This window comes from Pholcus phalangioides, unplaced genomic scaffold (genome assembly GCF_987345545.1).
Source record: "Pholcus phalangioides strain wild (caught in Gottingen) unplaced genomic scaffold, Ppha-v1.0 ptg000022l_1, whole genome shotgun sequence".
NCBI classification, from domain to species: domain Eukaryota; kingdom Metazoa; phylum Arthropoda; class Arachnida; order Araneae; family Pholcidae; genus Pholcus; species Pholcus phalangioides.
The window spans coordinates 40778810-40794068 of record NW_028301615.1 but is presented as its reverse complement, the minus strand read 5'-3'; the positions used below and the strand labels follow the sequence as shown (position 1 = coordinate 40794068).

Here is a 15259-nt window from a genome sequence, read left to right as displayed (position 1 = left end):
TAAAATGTTACTACAGTTAACTGTGTTATTCTTCGAGGACATGTAACTCCAGATGAGAGTTTCCCAAACATTTTGTTCCATTGCCCCTTATTCAGAAATTTTTCGTCTCATCACTTCCTAACTCAAGCGAACCCATATTCTGTGTTGTATCAATAGGTTCTAGTGCACCCTGCCCGACCCATTCCATCGCTCTCCACTTTGTTGTTGGGGTTGTACATATTGTCCACTTTGGGAAACACTACTCTAGATGGATTTGCTTATCAGTAACTTCTTTTGCCAGTTATTTATTTTTTTACCGTGAACCACTTGTGGATAATTTCTGTCATTCATCAAAGTTCACGTTACTACAAAGCTGTAATCTCCACTTTTGGGAGTGGAGAGGAGACAGCAGTGAATATGGGATGATTTTCACAAAGGTAAAAGTGTCAAGTAGTAGTCTTCCAAATAACCTTGTGAATAACAAAAATGTTCTACAAGTTTCCATCGATGAAATAAACGGTGACAGTTTTTAATTTTATTTTATTCTTATAAGCAGCAATCTGATTCATATAACGAGTGAATTTTCTATATTAAAACAGTTTGGTTTCAATTTTGCCGATTTGATTCTTATAACCAGTGGCCACTATATTAGATTCCAACACATTGAAAGAAATGTGTCTCCTATGAATTTCAAGAGGCAGGTATATATGTATATCATAAGCATTTAAGCATTTCTAAAGGATGTTTAAAGCATGAAAGGTGAGTAGAACCACTGGATTATGTGATAGATTAATTCACATGTAAGAAACACCAGCATCTGTTTTATAGTATAGTAGTTAAAGGATACCCATTACACTAGAATGAAAGTATAATAGATGCTTTTCACTTACCTTAAACATGTTCTTGATGCCAGCATGTTGCACAGACAGAGATGAACCCTGTGGCCGAGTGATCTCTTCTGTGCTGACTATGTTAGAACTTTCTGACGAAAATATGCTGTCGTGAGAAACGCTCAAGCCTATCTTATATGGAGGAGAAGGGACTTCATATTTCCTGTAATGAAGAGAGAGAGAGGGGGGGGGGAATCATGTAATGCGTACATTATAAAAGCTACAGGACAGATACAATGATTTGAAATCGCCAATATCAAATGTATAACAGTTGCTTTCTTTAATGCATATTATGATTATGTTTTATGAAATAATACTCGGAGATGTGTAGCTAATCAAAAAGTAAGAACTAAATCCAGATTTTATTAATTAGAATTTCATAGTTTTTAGAACTTGTGTGCAAATTAAGCACAGACAACACACAGTCTCAGAAGCACTGTCTTAAGAGTACCACAGTCTTCAGGCAAACTAATGTTCTGAGGCCTGTACCTAGCTGAAAGTGCCTTCCTACCAAGGCAGTCACTTATCAGATGCGGGAGCTCAATGCAAATATAATTTCAGGCTTCTTAGCCCCGATTTTATATATGCTAGGAGAGGAATCTGGAATCTTAAGATTCATGGGTTACCACAGAATATATAGGAACGCTGAAAAGCATCTACTTGTCAATGAAAATTCAGAATGAAAGAAAAAAAATCCCGGAATTGATGAAAATTCACAATTTATGAAAGAACTAAATCTTGAATTGATGGAAATTCCAGAATCAAATCAGTTGAAGCTCAGACACCTTTTTTACTATGAAAAAAAAACGCATTTGATGTATATTAATATATTTTCACTTAAAAAATATACATACACGTCTTTCCATTTAGATTACTTTTTCCTTACTAGGTGTGGGAGCCCCCAAATCATGGGGCTCTGTGCAACCACAACTGTCACACACCCTTAAGGGCGGCTCTACCTACCAATTCAAATGCTGACTTTCGAAAATCATAATACTGTCAAGAATTTCAGTACCACTAGTTTCATCTATCACTGTTGCAAAGTTAGGTCATTTCAAAGTTGGGAATGGGGTCTTTTTCAAAACACAGTATATTTTCTGTTATATATGTGTTTAAAACAGCGTATACATAAGTAGGTAATATCACTTCAGGAAGAGGGGTCCTGGAAAAGACCGGGGGAATGGAAGAACAGAGGACCATGGACGTTCATTCTTCAGACACCCTGGTTTAAAGCAGGGTACACCAATTTAAATGATTTAAATCACTTGATTTTTTAAAAAAACATTGATTTAAAATCACAAAATTTAAAATTTGTTTTTTCTTTACATAAATTCAATGTGATATTGAAGTAAATGTAATCTGGTATGGGTTGTATGTTACTGATATGCGATAAAGTTTGTGTTTAAAAGAAGTATAGAAGATCCTTTTTGGGGGTAAATATAGACTTTTTAACTTAATCCTTAGAAACGATGCAGAAAGGAAGCTGCTCTATTTCTAGATTTTGTGCATGGAAAACATTGAAGAAAAATATGGGGAGCTAAACTGCACTGCATTCAATGCATTGCTATGTGGGACTAATTATCAAAATCTGAGACTATGGGTTTCATGGCTGGGTGATTTGACATGGAATGACCCCTATATATATTTAGTACTTGCTATATATTTTTCAATTTTTCACCAGTTTTTGTTCTTTTGAGCATGTTTAATAAACATATGGTAGATAGAGCAAAATACCAAAGTGTTTATACCATGATTAAAAAACAGAGGAATAATGTTTTGTATAAAGCCTAGCCCTAATTGCTGATTCAAAATAATAGTAGATGTTGTACCAACATAGATGTAATTGGGCTTTCGACTACTTTTTGTATTAAAATTTTGAGTTTGCTCATTTTTTTTTACCAAAACTCATTAAATCTGTGAAAAAATAAAAATGTGTGAAGTATTAAACATCATGCAAATCGGAAACACATTCGTTCATTGTGCAAGAAACAATCTTGTCAATAGAATTTGTTTTATTTAGTTGATGCTGAATGGCCCTTTGGTTACTCATAGAGTGAATTGAGATGTGTGATACTGAGATGGGCTTAATGACATTTCATGCTAGATAAACACAGATTTTTGGTGTTTGTATTTTTTGCTTATAGTTCGTTTGTTTATTCATTAATGCTTATTTTAATTTGAGCGATTAGGGGAAAAAGGCTAGGTGATATGAAAATATGCATTGTTAATGATTAACATAATTTGTTTTAATTAATAAGCAGTCAGTTCATTTTAATCAAAAAAGGTCCGATTTTTTTAATTTTTTAAAAAAGAATTTTTTTCATACCCTGGTTTAAAGTGATCAGATTTTGTTATAATACAGCCAGTCAAGTATTGAATATCGAAGAATAGAGGGACACACTTTACTTCACGTCTCAGACAGATATTAAGGCAGTCCAGAAGGATAGGTATATCTGGAAATTTCATTACAAATAACAAAATTTTTGATCAAGCACAACTGCTACTTAATCACACAAGCACCGCAAAATTCCAACGGGAATTTTTAACACATTGGTACATGCCAAGCCAGAAATTTCGTTCGAAGGGGGACCACCTGCATTTCATGGGGGACCAAAGTGGTCGAACATTAGATTTGACCATGTTTTCTCTTTTTTTTAGTTATTTTCTCACATTTTGGAGGGGGACCAGATCCCCGAATCCTCCCCCCCCCTCCTCTCCGCTACGGTCTTGGTACACGCAGGAATGTGTGTGCAGCAGCTGCAGCCTTTGGGATATGCGACAGATGCAGTTACACTTGGGGTCCCTGCACTTACGGTAGTGACAATTTCTTTCGAAAATTCTGAATTTTCATGGGAATTCTGACATTTCATCAATTGTGGAGTATTTCTTTCATTTCATTCTGTCTATTCTGAATTTTTATCGGGTCTTCAATCATTTCCTTCATTTATCCTGAATTTTTATGGACGCTGGGATTTTATCTCTTAACTATTTTTCTCATTTTTGATTCATCGATTCTGAATTTACATTCGTTCTCACTTTTAATTCGGTTTGAAATTATTTTTCAATTCGAATTTTTGTTAATTCAAAGTTCAAGTTTGTTGTCTCTATATTTTTTTGCATGGAAATTTTTTAGCATTCCTATATATTTTGTTGCTAGCTGTTACCCGTGGCTTCGCCCGCGTGGATTTGGTAATCTGAAAATTGCTCGGCGATGATTTTCCTCATATAACACTCGAACCCCTCTTGATCCCCCTCGGGGGTGGAATTTCCAGAAATTCCGTCTTAGAGAGTCTCTACATTACAAAATAAAACTACTGACCAAATTCCATATTCATAGCTTCAGTGGTTTCGCCTCGGCATGATTTCTACATATAACCTTTGGACTCCCTTTGGGGGTCGAATTTTGAAAAAACCCCTTCTTAGTGAATCTTTACATCATTAGAATGAAACTTATCATGAAACTACTGACGAAATTTCATATTTACAGCATCAGTGGTTTCGGCTCGGCGATAACGAATTAGTCAGGACATGACATTGCTATCAGAATATTTTATATATAAAGATAATTTATGAATTTTTGAATGTGCAGATTCCCCCCTTTCCCACAGAATATATGACATCGGGGCAGCTAAGAGGTTTCGAAATTATTATGACGCCTCTGGCCCCGACCTCCTATAGGAGTTATATAGGAGGTCATGCTCTGACCCACAGAGTAAGAATAATATCTTTAGTCTATGCTCTGACCCCACATCAGGTAAGGGCGGCTGTTTATTTTTTCAGAGTTATGCGTGTTTTGCGTTATGCTGCCATCTGTTTCCACATTTGAAGTGAAAGTGCCACAATACCTGAATTTTAGTGTTATGTAAGTATCGTGTTGAAAGTCTGCATGCTCTCTATGGGAAGACTTTTCCAAATAGGAGATCGACTCGTATTCGCCCTTCCAAGTTGGAAAATTGCAAAAAAAAAACACGACCTTCTCTCTCTCAGCCGATCACTCCTGTGCCGCCAGCGGTATTCGAACCTGGAACGACGTAATGCCGAGTCCATCACGATACCCACACGACCGCACAGCAGCACCGTAGCGGTCTCTCGAATACTTAGATCTGACAACGTATTTATATGGATAAGGTACTGGATTTGATCGGAACAAGACCTATACGTGGTTAGGATTAACTTCTGAGATATGATTAATTTTTTTTTTATCATGACACTAAACTTTTCGGATTCGCAACCGGTTATACAAATCATCCAAATATCAGAATCCGAGACTTTGCTCTATTAATTCGTAATGGCTTCCTCCTCCCTCGATACAACGAACAAATAAAATAAGAATGAAGAAAATGCCTTACTCTGGCTGGTCTTGAACAGATAGCAGTTCGCTGGTGGACCATGACTTTTTGGATGTTCCGGTGGTTTCCTCACCTGTCCCTTGCCGTTTAACTCGACGACGGAATATTTTTCGAACAACTCGAAACGGGTGGAACCTCTTCCATTTATTCTCTGCGAAGAAATAAAAGAAAAGAGAAATCCTATAAATATACGCACGCTCACATTTACACCGTTAATAATTTTTAAGTTACACTCGAGATAGGAAAATACAAGCATGCATATATACGTATATATATATATTCATAAAAGTATCTCATCATCTCTATCCAAAAAAAATTTGTCATTTTTGATCAACAGAAACACAAAAAGGTATACAGCCGACGTCGCGCATGCCGTGTCCTCAAATTAACCTCCTAGCACCTTCTGTATACATGCCTCTAGATTGGCAGCAGCAACATCACGGGGCCCCTGGACAAAGGGATAACCTGGGGCACCCTTTAACCTGGCTAAAAAATATCAGCCTACAATTTTACCTACTTTCAAAATCAGTACTAGCAGATCTCATTATCGAAAAGTCTCTCGTACACAGGAGGTCACAGCGCCGTGCCTGGGCCATGCATTTATTTGGCCCTGAGTAAAGATCGGGTATCTTGAAGACGAAGTGTTTTGTGCGTGCGCCTGCCTCGGGTAGGGCGGCTGACCCGGGAAGAAAAAATATGAAAAAATTTAGATTGGGGGGCGGAAGTTTTAGTTGGGAAAAGAAAACCGTTAACTGGAAGAAGAGAGATTTTTGAAGGTTAGGATTGTGTGATATTGGCTATGTACCTTTTCGTTTCGGACATTCAAAAACGGCAAGACTCGGTTACAGTGTACAGTTTACAAGTAACTACGTCGAGAAAGAAATTGGTAAAGCCGTGTTTTCCTAGGAGCAGGTTTTTCTGCGCCACGTGAACCGAATAGGACCATTTCACGTTGGCAGAAACAAACACAAAGGCCACAACAGACAAAATACCCAACGAAGTGACTGAAGAAAGATGCCCATAAAAACGTAATGTTTTTCACGATGCGCGTTTGTGTTTTCCTAGTGTGGTGCATCAGCTGTTCTGTCATCTGCATATCCACGTGTTTTTGCCATTTTGCACGATAAAAGTACGATAAACACAACAAAATACAGAGAAGACTGGAGAAACGCGCGGCGTACGACGCATTTGACTCATCCAGAACCAGTCAGCCAATCATGCCTGACGTAAGGCGCTGACGTGCTTCACGTTGTGCTCTGTAGGAAAACAATCGTAATACTTTTCCTACTGGTGAGTGGATGGCGTGTTGCACTGGGTGACTCGCGTTGTACGAGGTGCACAGAAACTTGCTCCTAGAAAAGAAGGGCTTAAGAATAGATTGAGTTATGAGAATTGCGAGAGATACAAATCAAAACCTACACCAGCTGTCTTCGGTAAGCGCTGAAATCGCAGCGCGCTAGTGACTCTTTCCCCGGAGTTTGTCACGTATAGATGTAATTAGCTCACAAAACTTCGTGAAATACAATACTATCATGCAGTCCATGAGCTGGTCGGTTGCAGTTTTTTAGTTGATATCTCCGAGTAATACGTACGAATGCCATAAAACATTATACTCCGCTCCTTACACAAACAAAAACAAACTGAAGTTACGAACTTCTCGAGTGATACAGCTAAGGACGCCTTCACATTGACTGGTATTAAGCTGCCCATATGCAGTTGAAACTATTTGAAGATATTCCCATTTTGATCTAAATTCGATCATACCAACGCTTAATCGAAAACAAAACTAAAAAACAAAAACACAGAAGTATCTATGACCAGCGAGTTAACTTGGAGTTCAGAAAAAGTGTTTATAACAAGATGGTGGGGAGACACCCCACAGAATTCAGTCCGTATAGAACAATTTTAAAGATTCAATTATTTCCCATACTAGAGTAATACATGGTACCAGTACAAAGTCCTTGTAGGAGTAATACCCAGAACGATGACTTGAGCAAATATTATTAAACCATGAGAGAATCTTCATTTAATAATAATCATAATTACTATTTTATTTAATGTCCACAACCCCCGTCTGTCGCCATTCGGATATATACCGGTACCGTGTTATCCCAGAAAAGGTGAATGTGTCGAAATTGTGTTTCTGTGAAGCCGAACTGTTATATGTATGCAAATGTTGTTTACTCGGGTGACGCCGTCTATCAGAAGTGTGTTGAATGATAGAAGTCATAACCAGAAGTGAAAGATTGTAGATTGAGTGGATATTTCGCTGCGTGTAATTTAATGTTGAGGGTGTGCTGTTCGCTGTCGCAAGGCGATACAAGCTGGTACTCTTACCGAGAATTAGAAATCAAGGAACTAATTGGAAATTGGCAATAACTGAGAGGGAGAACCTCTAATTAGAACTATTCCAATTAGTTTCAGTGTCTCTGGGGTTTGGGACTTCACTTAAGATTTCTTCTAAACCCAAGACTTCATTCCAAAATTCATGGTTTAGACTACATTTGAGCACAATTCCGGGCAATGAATCTATATTTAACAGTATGCGTATCCAGTTTGTGTGTGTGAAGTTAGTGATGCCATGTATATATATATTTGAAACTGTGAGCGAAGTGAAATGATTGAATATTCATACTGCTGTGGGATCTGTTGTAAGACTTATTAACGGCTTGCATTCGTGCCTCGAAGTTTGAAAACCACAGAAAATCAACTCCATCCTACTACTACCATACCGCCGGTGGGATTCGAATCCGGGTCCATCACGATGCCCACACGACTCCGGGCTAAAGGTATGGGTGTTCATTTAAGCTGCTAGACGGTTTTGTTATCCTTCGTAAGGGGAAATAAAATAAAATTCTAACAAACAAACGACACTGACCACACCCGTTTCTCACATTTACAGGGTGAAATAAAAGGGGAAACAAAAAGTACATATTTATTCAATTTAAAACTATTCAAGAAAGGTTCATACGCCTACCGATTCACTCTTTAAATTCATCTCATTAAATACAAACCAACACACAAAACACCCACAACGACGAACTAGACCACGTGAAAAGTGTGGGCTAAGGATGCACCTTTTCCTTCTCTTTTAACCATAAAATCACACACACGTAAAAAATCAAATATGAAACAGTTCGGAAAAAACAAAAAAACGGAGTAGAAGGTCCACAGAGGTTTTTTTTTTCGTTTCTTTTTTCTAGAGATTTCCGCCTTCGTAGTGCGGCTACATGTTAAATTGAACAAGAACTAATCGTGGACACGGGGGCGATGAAGATCCTCTACCGATGGCCTACGTACACGTATAACCGAAATAATAATTCTGGGAAGTAATAAATAGAGCCCAGATTATATGCACTAAAAAGTGGCAAAATATGCACTAAAAATGCTGAAATACACATTAAAAATAAAGATAAACTTTACTTAAATATGCCGAGAAACGCCATGAAATCAAAAATATGTGAGGAAAATGAAAGCAAATCCATCTAATAATACCGAGGTACGGCACAAAAAAATGAAAGATATACGCAAAAATGAAAAAAAAAATGCATTTGAAAGTGCCAAAAAAAATTGAAAATATGAATTTAAAAATACCGAAATATTCATGAAATAAAAATTCTTCAATACGCCTTAAAGGCCATATACGTTATATTTCATATTGAAAAACGTACATGAAATGAAAAAATGTGTATTTAAAAATGTGACGTTTCCCTAAAAATGACAAACGTGCACAAAAGAAAAAATATATACATAAAATTAGAAATATGCGCAAAAAAGAAAAAAATATTAAAAAGCATATTGAAGTATAGCCTAACGCCCTGCCCTACGGGAAAAGAAAAATATGCAATAAAATTAAACAATATTCCCAAAAAATGAAGAACGCGTGTATTTAAAAGTGCAAAAATATGCATTTTATAAATGCCTAAAAATATGCATTTAAAAATGCCTGAAAATATGCCCTAAAATGGACAATACTTAATGATAGAATATTTCTTGAAGAAAATAAAAAAATAATTTAATTTTAATTCTTAAAAACTTCAAGAAATGTTATTAAATTTGAAAAAAAGCTAAAAATATGCACTTATTCTAAAATTCCGATTTTATGCATGTACTATATGCACTAACTATAAAAATTGCTAAAATATGCACTTTTGCATTTGCATATAATCCGGGTTCTAGTAATAAAAAAAAAAAAATAGTGGGACGTTAGAGGAAATGAAGTGACATTAAAAGTGAGATTTCGCTTCTACCCGTCGTGTCTACGCCACTGGACTCGTGAAGCGACCATAAATAAAACAATAGAGAAATCTTTGGATCATATAAAAGCAGTTTGCGAAATCAGATGGATGCATACAGGAAATATGAATTATTATTTCTTCTACACAACACGGCCAGCACAGAGAGAGATTTTTCCCCTTCTCATATACGAATTCGTCACGCGGATCCTATAACTTGGTCATTTTTGATTGAGAAACGTCATGTTTTGATGACGCGATGCACGAACTGAGTTTTATTGGTGTGGGATTTCACACGAAGGTGCTAGGGCAGTCGGTGTTTCTCAACACTTTTTCAGCCCGTGCCTCCCCGGAACATATTTTCTTCTCGCGCCCTCCCAGTCATATCCAGGGCACCCATCCCCCGAGACCGTTTATATTTATTGAATTGAATTTAGTCAGAACTAAATTTGTGTGTGTAATGAACAGAATTTTATAAATATGATAGATCTCTGGAACCCTGGGTCAACCAAGGATCCTCATGGGGGACGGGAGGTTCATCCCACCCAATTGGGAGGGGGGTCAATCCCCCAATAGTCGAATTATATGGGCAAAATAGGTCTCTGTAAAATACGAAACGAACCTACGAAATAAATCAATCCTCCGACCCGATGGGTCCTCACCCTGGATCTGTGCCTACCCTGGGCTAGACTTCTGTGAGCTTCCCTCATATGGAACTCTCTGCATGGCGGCAATCTCAACATTATGGGTCTTCTGACAAAAGTGATGCTCTGGGGGGGTCTATACTTAGCTGGTAGTAACAGCTTACATTTGCGTACTTACACTCGAAATTCATAGAACCAGATCTCATGTAGGACCTATGGACATGAAGCCCCGGCCTACGGACACACAGATTAAGATTGCCCTGGTACCATAGACAGCTCTGCTAGATTGAGAAAGTAATCACATTTTAACCTACCATATTTTACTTGGAAGCTTCATTTCTTCACTGTTTGTTCTCTGCCGCTCACTTCACCACTTGTAGTGGTTCGCTTAACAATATCCCAGGACAACAAGCGGGCCATAGGGACCCCAGGTTGAGAAACATTGCTCTGCAATTGCATTGGGAAACATTGCAGTGTTTCCAAACCTTTTTGATGTCGTTGACGTCCTGTATTGAAGATATATATATATATATATATACTCTACGGACCCCCTAGTACGTAGTAGAGATCAATAGTTCGCGGGCTCCTGTAACGTCAGAAGGTCAATTTCAACACCATCCGGTTATAAAATGCAAAATGAGTATTTTTTATAATTTGCATATCATAAAAATTTAATAGATTAAAATTTCACAGAACAAAATGTGTCATTAATTGCAATATTAGTAAATAAAAATAATTCTGTGGACCCCTTACAAAGTACTCACGGATCACACGTTGGGGAAACGCTGATCTAAGGTAGTGATGGACAAACTACGGCCAGATTCGGCATTCCAGGGGGTTCCATCCAGCATGCCAAACGTGTTCCGGTAGATAAATATACATACAACACCAATAAATATATATGTTGGTCATATTTCCTTCATAAAAATACGTAAAACATAAAATCGGTATCACAAATTATCGCCAAAAAATTTTGTCGAATGCAAGTTAAGTTGCTAATTATAACCAGAAAAAGATGGCCGAAGGCAAGTAAAGTTGCCAACAATGGCTAAAATTTCTGAAAAATCGCCAGTGGCGGGAAGTAGGGAGCTGCCACAAAGCGCAATGTTTGAAAATTTGTAAAATTCACCAAACAAAACGTATATGTTTGACAATTATGCGAGATGAATATATTTATACGACATGATATATATGACTAAGTCATGAAAAGAAAAACTTAATTCCTGATTTCAAAAGTAAACCTCATTGAAAATAACAAAAGAAAACGCGGAGAACGTTATAAAAAAAATTGGACCATCCAAAATTACAGCAATGTCCCGTAAAATACAGGTCATATGGTCACGCCATATCTCTATTATATACTATACTCTTTCTTTTATACATACACGTTTCGGACTCGCGAGACACGGAAAGACCGCTTATCTGGAACGCGGACTGAAAAGTTTGCGCACCACTGGGAATGGAAGAGGCGATACGGTCAACCCTCGGTTTACGAACTTAATTCGTTCCTGATGTCCGTTCGTAAACCGGATTATTCGCAAGCCAAGGAATCTATGTAAAATGAATTAATCCGTTCCTGGAACTCCTGAGATTTCTAGGGTGAGTTTTTATAACAGTTCCTGCGCATAATGTAAAGCCTATAGAATTATTAAACTAACATTGAAAAAATAACCATAAATATGAAAGAGATAATTAAAACGATACCAGGGTCATACTTAGTTTCATTAAACCTTTCACTTACAAGCGATTAGCAAGAAATTCGGATGATCTCTGTTAGACGAATCGGCGATAAATATGGTAACCTTCTCTTAACCTAACCGCATGTTAGAAAAAGGAAGGAGAAGAAAGGAAAAAAATAGAAAAGTAAGAAAAAGAAACAAATGAAAGGAAAATAGTATAAAATAGTATAAGAGACATATACAATATAATATATCTATATGTATAGTATAATACATCTATTATAGAAAGTATAGTATAATATCTATTATATATTATATTATACTCTTTCTCTTATCTGTAAGTTACAGATAAAAGAGTAAGAAGTATATTTTTCTTTTCACCCTCACCTACTTGTTCTCTTTCGCTCTCTTACATGTAGACAGTAGAAGAATACATCACGGAGGTAAAAGAACTACTTTTTTTTCACAGGGTTGCAACAAAGCTTCGCGATGATGGGGTAGCGAGAGGAAAGGAAACAGAGAAAGTGTTTGAGCTTATTCCACTGGCGTTTGGAAGCAATATTACGTTCTTTCTTGATATTAAAGTTGTTATAATATCATCTATATCTCAGTGCCAAAGGCCTCAAAAATCTGTGCCAAGACAAAGTCATGGTTCTGTAAGACACTTACTGCCAAGTTTTGTCAAATAAGAGCGGTGCATTGTTAAAGTAATGTTTCAGAAATCGCTAAGTGTTAGTTCTATTTTAAAAATTACAGTAGGCAATACATCTTTGAAAAAGTTACTCGATTTAAAGCCGGGATTACACTATAAAAGTTTGATAAAAGTTTATTTTACAAAACTTGAAAAATGCAACCAATAAGCGTGCCGGTTAGATTCGAGCAAATGCAACCGATATGCTTATTGGGTGCATTTTTTGTTTCATATAAAAAGCTTTTCTGAAACTTTTATAGTGGTGGTTCTCAAAGTGTGTGTCACGGATCTCATGGACGCCGCCAACCTCTGTTAGGGACCTCGCGAGAAGTTGGTGTATAGGTATGTTCCTGTTAAGTGGCCTTGAAATGAATATTATCTAGACAACACTAGAAAGCCGTGAATAACCGATGACGGAAGCCACGTGTGGAACTAGTTAGAGCTTTATAAAGTTTTAAATGACCCGATACATGGGTTGGATCAGGCGTTGAGGTGTCGTATTCAGGGGCGAGTGCTTCATTCTAATAAAATTTAATTCAATCAACTCTTCTTTAAAAAAATAACATGTGTCCACTTCTGAAATAAGCGGACTTTAGCATTTTTTGCGTGTTCGTATACCGAATTGTTCGCAAACTAAGGGTAGACCGGACTAAGGGAGTCCAGATAGTATGTGTATGGTGGGTTACAGTGTCTAAAATACCTCGGACTTGCACTTATAAATTACAATCTCTTCCATTCCCTTGTACTATAAAAAAATGGAAATACAAATTAAAAATCAGCTTTATGTTTAAAATACGGGGAAAAAAAGGTACATTCCTATAAAATAAAGTTGCAACCCTGCTTTTCACTCTTCCTCTTGTAGGGGTTTTTACTGGATCCTCTCTGAGAGTAGTCGCACACCCTTAACCGACATCATAACTTCACTCAAATGCATTATTTTTAACATCTGTATTTATTTATTTTTTTGCAACTCTCTGTGGATACCTTAACGACTTCTTATGGCTTCCCATTCACTTACTTCTACGTATATATAACCCATGGCTTCGCCTTAGAGTATCCAATGCATAGACGTACCGCGTGGGGGGTTAAAATTTTTTTCCTCTAAAAGGAGGAGTTACGTTTTTCTTGCAAAATAACATTATGTATCGGCTTGGGGGGTTAAAACAGCCCCCCCCTCTTGCGTACGCCAATGATCCATTACATATGGCTACAGAAAGGGGGGGGGGGTGGAAACTGAGAACCACGTTTACAATGAGGGTTCTCTGACTTTTGGTAGCAGTGGCTCCTTTGCCCAATTCATGATTCATCTGAGGGTCCCCAGAATAATTTAGTAGATATTTGCACGTATAAAAGAACCACTTGAAAGTATTAATAAGCACACAAATTAATGTCTCGAGCTCGCCACGACGCCCCTTAGGAGCCGTGACGGACACTTTGAGAAACACTGGTAAACGATAAACAACACCCCAAACGGCACTTAAAGAGAAAGAAAGTGAATATACGTTTAATTCTTTCCGTTTGTTACCAGAGAAACCAAAAAGAAAAATGAGAATTAATCGTTATAATTTAATTCAGAAAAGAAACTGGTGCCCGTATAGTTAACACCTCTTTAAAAAAAAGACATCCGGAAATACTGGGTCTGACACCATTTGCGAGAAATAAACAACTACAGCCAGTTGTGGAATCAGATACAGTGAGATAGTAGACCGGCAAATGCTCAGCGTAGGCACCTGAACTAGACTGGGGCAACCGGGGCACTGCCTCAGGGACCCGAGCCGCGATAATGGGAGTCCCCCACAAAAAAGCACACGTATTTTGGATAACTATAACTAGGACTAGGATTTTTATTACCTTTGAAAACCGACAGAATATGCCCCATAAAAAATGTTTTTATGCCGTAAAAAAAACTAAAAATATGACGTGAAAAATATGCTTTTATAAATAGGCTGACCATATTTCCTCGGGAAATTACAGGAAATCTCCAATCATTGTCAAAAACGATGCCAAAGGGACAAAAATAAAGCTTCTAATATCGCCGAAAAATCGCTTGCCAAAAACCTATGTCAAAGATAAGTAAAATTGCCAATTATTGGTAAAATAGCTAGTTGCAGAAAAAGAAGATAAGGAAGAGAGAGAGCTTTGGAAAAAACCCCTCTTCACTGTTATGCTGAAATATTCAAAATATGAAAAATGCTCTAAAATTACGGGAAACAAGAAAATGCTCTAAAATTGCAAAAAGCCATGAAAAATGCCTTAAAATTACGGAAAACCATGGGGGAAAAATGCTTTATCGCGTAAAAATAGCGAAAAATGCAAAATACATAAAAAATGTCTAGTCAGAAATCCTGGCCCTAATAATATTAGGAAAATATTATTTCCCTTTCAACTGTGTCTAAGAAAAAGTCTGCCCGCTACGGCTCTGCGATGGATGTTGTGTGACCGTCGTGACAGATATAGAACGCTTGCTGGAAGGTGTTCCCACATTTAGAAGGAAAAAAAATGGCAGCGACACAAAGCAACAATTAGAGATCGATCGATTAAACTTCAATGCGAAATAGTTATGTTACCTGAGAGCAGCTCCTTACAGTAAAACTCCTCTTTCGCGAACACGGATGGACAAAATTTCCCCGTAAAAGAAGGTGGGGAGGGGATGGTTATTGAGAAGTTAAAAAAACACGTAATTATAAATTTGGCCGTAAAAAAAGGGTGACCGTAAATAAGGGCTATACTGTAAAATCCCATATGTGCGTGTGACGTCACACGCTTCCTTCTCCATTACTATTGTTAATTGC

At 37.3% G+C, this 15259-nt stretch overlaps 1 protein-coding gene across 1 annotated transcript in view; it reads right to left on the bottom strand.

Annotated features, from left to right (window-relative positions):
- The window catches only part of LOC149070441 (uncharacterized), a 236875-nt gene that overhangs the window by 24288 nt on the left and 197328 nt on the right, over positions 1 to 15259 (bottom strand). Inside the window, exons 4-5 of the mRNA XM_089250182.1 lie at positions 5219 to 5369; positions 870 to 1032 (exon numbers count right to left, since the gene is read on the bottom strand). Coding sequence (XP_089106308.1) covers positions 870 to 1032; positions 5219 to 5369 — 314 coding nt within the window. The remainder of the gene's footprint in view (positions 1 to 869; positions 1033 to 5218; positions 5370 to 15259) is intronic.